Genomic DNA, 6,913 nt, shown 5'->3' on the forward strand with positions numbered 1-6,913 from the left:
AAAAAAAAAAAACAAAAACCCTAACAGTGGGGCTGGAGAGACGGATCAACAGTTAAAAGCACTGACTGAGATCCTGAGTTCAATTCCCAACATTCACATGGTGGCTCACCACCATCTGTAATGGGGATCTGATGCCCTCTTCTGGTATGTCTGAAGACAGTGACAGTGTATTCACATACATTAAATAAATAAATAAATACTTAGAAGCCTAACAGTGGGTTTTTAACATGATTCTCAGACATTTAATTAAACCTAATATAATTTCTCAGTTATTTTAAGGTTGGGGATATAACTTGGTGACTGCATACTTCCCTCATGAAAGCAAGGCACTGGGTTCCATCCCTAGCACAGAATAAACATTTTTCTTCAGGGATAGGGAAGGTCCTTCCTTGACATCCAGTTGTACCATAAGCATATTTTCCAGATATGCCCCTAAGATCAACACAAGGAACTGGCAGGACTTTTGCTTTGCAGATGATGACACACAGGAGTATGGCACTCAGCACATCAAGAAACTACCAGGGAAAAGGAAGGTTCCCAGGGTGGGTTCCTGGTATTGTGCATTCTTGGTAGGAATTCTCTGGAGAGGGTAAAATGATTCTTCAATCTTTTCTTTTAAAGCTATGTAGATACACAATCTGCACATACTGTTAACATACCCACTTCAGCATTAGTCTTGAGAATGAAGAGTTTCCCAGCCTTGTACACCAGGCGTGTCTTCACAATGCACATGGAACAGATGTTTGTTTGCTGTACATCATCTGTGCCTGGTAACTAACCCAACACATGAGAGGAGTGCAGCAGCTCAGGAAGGGCGTGAGCTGGAGGTACTGACTTTTATCAAAGACACGGGAGGGATCATCTCACTGTTCTGAGAAATGAAGTAGTAATCAAAGATTTCAGAACCAGGGCTAGAGAGATGGCTCAGCGGGTAAGAGCACCGACTGCTCTTCCAAAGGTTATGAGTTCAAATCCCAGCATCCACATGGTGGCTTACAACCACCCGTAATGAGCTCTGATGCCCTCTTCTGGTGTGTCTGAAGACAGCTACAGTGTACTCACATATAGTAAATTAAAAAAAAAAAAAAAAAGATTTCAGAACCAGCCTCAACAGAATCAATGGGAAGCCAATTGAAAGTCTGTGGCAAGACAGTAAAATGGAGTTGTATCTGATGACCTTGCGTGATGCTGGTAATCACATAGGCCTAAGAGAGCCCTGCACATAGTCACAGTGCCCTCTACAGACATGGGAGGAGAAACAGGCTGGAGACGGAAAGCCTGGCCTTGGACGTCAGGAAACTAGAGTGGAAGTGCTGACTGTTCACAAGGGTCAGTGTGGACACAGCAACTGATACCACCTGAGGTATCAGTTAACCTCAGGTCATACAAGGACTGGGTTTTGGTTTTGTTTGAAATTTTACTTACTTTTATTTTATGTGTATGGATGTTTTGCCTGCAATCATGTCTGTGTGACACATGTGTGCAGCACTCATTGAGGTCAGAAGAAGGCATCAGATCCTCTGGAACCCATGGCTCCACCATGTAGGTTCTGGGAATCAAACCCAGGTCTTCTGGAAGAGTAGCACATGTTCCTAACCATTGGACTACTTCTCCAGCTCCTGGGATTGATTGTTTTTGAGCAGAGGTCCCTGAGGCCTCTGGAGGAGTGCAGTAAAATGGGCCTGGCTTCCTGGAAAAAAAAATCAGCAGGAGCTGGAGACGCAGGAGAGACCAATTCCACTGCAAAGTTAGGGCATACACATAGCTACAGACTCAGCATCTTTGGGCAGAGCCATCAGGGCAAGAGGTACAACCTCAGATGTCAAGGGGGTTCAGGAGGGAGAGTGAACCCCTAACTCCCAGGCTTAGGGCTGGTGTAGTACCTATAGAAGTCAGAGCAGAGGAAGCTGTAGCCTAGGTGGTCAGCAAGTCCTCTGCCCTTGGCACTGGGGCACTCTGTGCTCTATGTGGTACAGTCAGAACTAGGGATGAGAGAACTTGGCTGTCCCTGTCACTCTACTTCTATCCCTGACAACACCAGGTGAAGTGAAACAGGAAGCAGGTGACAATGAAGTGTCTTCTGTCAACAAAGGCTCTTTCTTAGACACAGCTTAGCCCTTGGTACACACACCCCCTTGAACAATGGGGTAATGAGATTCAGTGGATGCAGACAACTGTGTCAACACCTTTTGAGGAAAGCCACCAGCTCAAGCCGGCACTAAGGGGCATGGCTCCAGGACTATGACTGGACATTCGGACTAGAATAGCCCCAACTCACCAAAGCTGCAGTTTCACCCTTCGGCCATCTAGCAGGATGGTGGTCGTCTTGTGATCAATTCCTGCAAAAGGGTTGAGGACACCTTAGGATTTGGGCTGGATGTATCACCCATAACAAAACTATGAAACATGTGAAACTCTTGCGTTGAAAGAGAAACAGGCTTCTCATTGTATAGCTACCAGTTCACAAGCAGTCATTGTGAGATCCCGAATACGTATCTCTGAAGATTCTCTTGGCCCCCAGACTGACCCACCAGGGGATAACCACTCAGATCCAAGCACTGTGGCATCCACGTTGGCTACCATCAGCTCAATGTTTCCCAACTGGGTATGCTGGGCCTCACTCTTCCTCCGCTGCTGTCTTGTGGATGGGCACTGAGCCAGTGGCTGGTCCCATGACGCTGACTTGGACCTTCCCAAGAACTACCCTAAGTCTTCAGAGAGCCATGTGTGGCCTGGTGGCTGATGGATTTGCTATAGTATTGTAGTCCGTTGGATTTTGTATTGTTTATCTGTTCTTCCTTACCTCTGCACTCTTTCTAGCCACCCCACACTGTACATGAAAGCTCATCTCAGCTGTATCCAAGGGAACAAAGTCAAAATAGCAGCTCTGGCAGCAGGAGTGTGCCCTCAGGTATCAACCTAGAAATGTGAAGGAAACACAGTGTGGGAGCAGAGGGGAAGATGCCAACTCTGAGCTTGTGGCACAAGAAGGTAAGCCTGGGAATCAGCCTTAAGCCAGGTGACCTCTAGACCAGACAGTATGGGTATTTTTCTAAACTTTCCTCTCTTTTCCAGGTTTATGGGCATGGGTGTGGTGTATGTACATGTCTATGTTTGTACACACATGCCCAGCATGTGTGAAGGTCAGAGGTTAACCTCAGGTCAGTCTTTTTGCCTTAAGATTTTATTTAATTAATTAATTAATTTTTAAAGATTTATTTATTTATTATATGTAAGTACACTGTAGCTGTTTTCAGACATGCCAGAAGAGGGCGTCAGATCTCATTACAGATGGTTGTGAGCCACCATGTGGTTGCTGGGATTTGAACTCAGGGCCTTCAGAAGAGAAGTCAGTGCTCTTCACCACTGAGCTATCTCTCCAGCCCAAGATTTTATTTTTAATTTGTGTGTGTGTGTGTGTGTGTGTGTGTGTGTGTGTGTGTGTGTGTGCTGGGGATCAAACTCAGGGCCTCACAAATACTAGGTAAATGCCCTACCAAAGGGCTGCATCCCAGATTCCCCCAAACTTTTGTTTTGGTGTAGTTTTTGAAACAAGGTCTCATGTAGTCTAGTCTGGCTTCAAATTGTCTATGTAGCTAAAGAACACCTTCTTCTTGCTTCCCACCTTCCATGTATTGGGATGATAGGTATGTACTATCATGTCTAGCCTCCAAAAACTATTTTTAAAAACAAAAATTTATCCTCCTTCATCCCACCATAAATCATTTTTCTGCTTTTTTTTTTTTCTTTTTGAGACAGGGTTTCTCTATGTAGCCTTGGTTGTCCTGGAACTCACTCTGTAGACCAGGCTGGCCTCTAACTCAGAAATCCACCTACCTCTGCCTCCAAAGTGCTGGGATTAAAGGCATGCACCACCACTACCCGGTGTCATTTTTCTGCTTCTTAAAAACAAAACGAATGGGCTGGAGAGATGGTTCAGTGGTTATGAGCACTGACTGTTCTTCTGGAGGTCCTGAGTTCAAATCCCAGCAACTACATGGTGGCTCACAACCATCTGTAATGAGATCTGATGCCCTCTTCTGGTGTGTCTGAGGACAGCTACAGTGTACTTACATATAATAAATAAAATTTTAAAAACAAAAACCAAAACAAACAAGAAGATCCAAACACCTAGAAGGGCTGGAGAGTAAGAGCAGGTTCAACTCCTAGCACCCAGTTGGCAGCTAACAACCACTGTAGTTCCTGGGGATCCTATGTCCTCTGCTGGCCTCTGCAGGCACAAGGTACATACAGGATGCACATACATCCAAAATGCTCATATACATAAAAAAATTAAAAGAAGAAACTGTCTCCCGAGCTGGGTGTGGTGATGCATGTCTATAATCCCAACACTGGTGAGGTGGAAGCAGGAGGGACAGGAATTGGAGATTATCCTTACCTACAAAGCCAATTCCATGCTAGCTTGGGCTGCCTTGAGACTCTTTTGAAAAAAAGAAAGAAATGAAACTGTGTGCATTCACTTCTGGTGTCCCTGGGTGATAGTCAGATCTGGAGACTAGAATACATTCAGAGCTGATGAAGATAGGGCCCAGAAACAGCTTAGTAAAGACACCAGCAAGGGGTATACACCATTTGTATCACAAATGCCACCAAGTTTGTAACCTGCTCCACCGCCATTTGGCTTTTTTTTTTTTTTTTTAAGATAGGTTCTCACTGTGTAACCTTTGTTAGCCTAGAATTTGCTTTATTAACCAGGCAGGGCACAAACTCACAGATACAGGCCTGCTTATGCTTCTCTACTGCTAAGATTGAAAGATGCCCAGCCTGAGAATTAGCTCTTGTATGGGTCAGGCGTACAACTTCACCATGCTTCTCTTGATCATCAACGCTAAAGGAACAGCCTCAGTACAGAATTCCCTGGAGAAATCTAGAGGTCTGGGTTTCAACTCTAAGTCCCCAGTCCCAGGAGTAGTGCTGCAGCTCCATCTGCAGAGTGCAAGGCACAGGAAGGCAGGAAGGAGCCAACAGATGGGCAGCTGGTAGCTCCTCCCCAGGTTGGCAGTGAAGCCGAAGCCCCAGGAGCTGAGCTCTATGCACTCTGGCTCCATGTGGGTAGAATAGTGGGAACTCTTCCTGAACCCACCCATCAGTTACCCACAACGCTTTTCCCCAGTGTCAAGGACACATCCCCTACCCCAGCCTCTTGTGATCAGCCCCTAACCCAGGCCCCAGCGCATCAGTTCTCTAACAGACCATATCTTAGGTTCTGAGTCCCCATCTGTCTCCTGTCAAGCTGACCTTCTGTCCACAGGAGAGGATCCTTCATGCCAGAGGACAAGTGAATCAATGGGGAAATAGAATTCCACCCCTTAGAGAGGAATAACTATGGTTCTTTTTAAGAAACTCAGAGTCAGGAGCACAGTACCTCCAATCCCATTGGTAAAAACACAAAAAGGTGCTGGCATGCCTGTGGTTTGGAAGTTCCTTGACCTGGGCCTGTCTCACCCTTGACACTCCTCCCCCATCTCTCTACCTGTGTGTCCTTGTCTTTGTCTCTTTCCTAGCTTGGAGGATGGCGGGGCATTTTCAGCATCAGACACTGACTGCATTCCCACATGAATGGCTACAGTTCTTATTGCCTTCCCATTTCTCTCATATGAGGGCTCCTGAGGAGGCTTCCTCATGGGACCACAAGAGAGAATCCCTTCAGGAGAATGAAAAGCCCTTTCCTGGGTCCCAGAGGAGCCCATTCTGTCATCCAGCACAGTGGCCTCCTCAAAGACCTTCAAATCCATGGAGTGCACAAGACTATCAAACACGGGTGTTCTGCACAGAGGCACACAGCACAACGTACACACAACAAACAGAATATGGGTAAGGTTAACTTTTAAAATGTTTCTTTCCTCTGGATTGCTAAAGACTTTTTTTTTAAAAGATTTATTTATTATTATACATAAGTGCACTGTAGCTGTCTTCAGACACGCCAGAAGAGGGCGTCAGATCTCATTACAGATAGTTGTGACCCACCACGTGGTTGCTGGGATTTGAACTTAGGACCTTTGGAAGAGCAGTCAGAGCTCTTAACTGCTGAGCCATCTCTCCAGCTCCTTGCTAAACATTCTCTCCATCAGGCAGTGAACAAACACACTTGGACATCTGTTTTGAATGTGGAAATAATAATTCTGACCTCAGAATGTCTATCTCTAGACAGGCAGAGTACCAAGCCTTCACAGACTGGAAGACAATTCATTTTGGTCTTCAAGGAGACTAACCCCTGCCTAGGCAGGCTGGCTGTTCCAGCCTCTTAACATCCCTTTTCTCAGTCATTCTTATGATCATGCTTGACCCATAAGTGCCTGACCGCATATATGATAGAGGTCCCATGAGATTACTGCTCCTGGAAACATTGTAGCAGTCTTTGAGTAAGTATGCCATATGATGCTCCACAATGAAAACTGGCTAGTGCTGCATTCTTTAAAATGTGCCAGGATTACTAAACTGCACTATCCTGTACTAATAATGAACATAATGGAATGGGAGGAAGTTATCAAGTACTTACAGGCTTTAACATTATATGTGAGAAGACAGTGTGTCTGGTCCTACACATGTACTACAGCCTGTGTGGAGGTCAGGAAAAAAAAAAGTAAACTTGTAGGCGTCCATTCTTTCCTTCTACCACGAGGGACCTTGAAAAGAACTCAGGTCATTGAGCTTTGTGGCAATCCCCTTTACCCACTGAGCAATCTTACTGGGCTACCTAGGAATTCCCCCCTCACCCCACTTATAAATTATGTAAAACAAAGAACTAGACTTGACTTGGCTTTTGTTTTCATCAAAGTTGTGAGTCTATGGTTTCAAGTTTCAACTCAGTCTGAGATGCCACAGAAGCACAGCAGGCCATCCTACCCTACCCTACCATGTCCCACTCCCTATTTAATTTTTTTTTTTTTTT

General features: G+C 45.3%; 1 protein-coding gene across 1 annotated transcript in view; it reads right to left on the minus strand.

Annotated features, from left to right (window-relative positions):
* The window catches only part of Rab40b (RAB40B, member RAS oncogene family), a 30,820-nt gene that overhangs the window by 5,071 nt on the left and 18,836 nt on the right, over window positions 1-6,913 (minus strand). The window contains exon 2 of the mRNA XM_031353920.1: window positions 2,279-2,339. Coding sequence (XP_031209780.1) covers window positions 2,279-2,339 — 61 coding nt within the window. The remainder of the gene's footprint in view (window positions 1-2,278; window positions 2,340-6,913) is intronic.

The sequence above is a fragment of the Mastomys coucha genome, unplaced genomic scaffold (assembly GCF_008632895.1).
Source record: "Mastomys coucha isolate ucsf_1 unplaced genomic scaffold, UCSF_Mcou_1 pScaffold5, whole genome shotgun sequence".
NCBI lineage: Eukaryota > Metazoa > Chordata > Mammalia > Rodentia > Muridae > Mastomys > Mastomys coucha.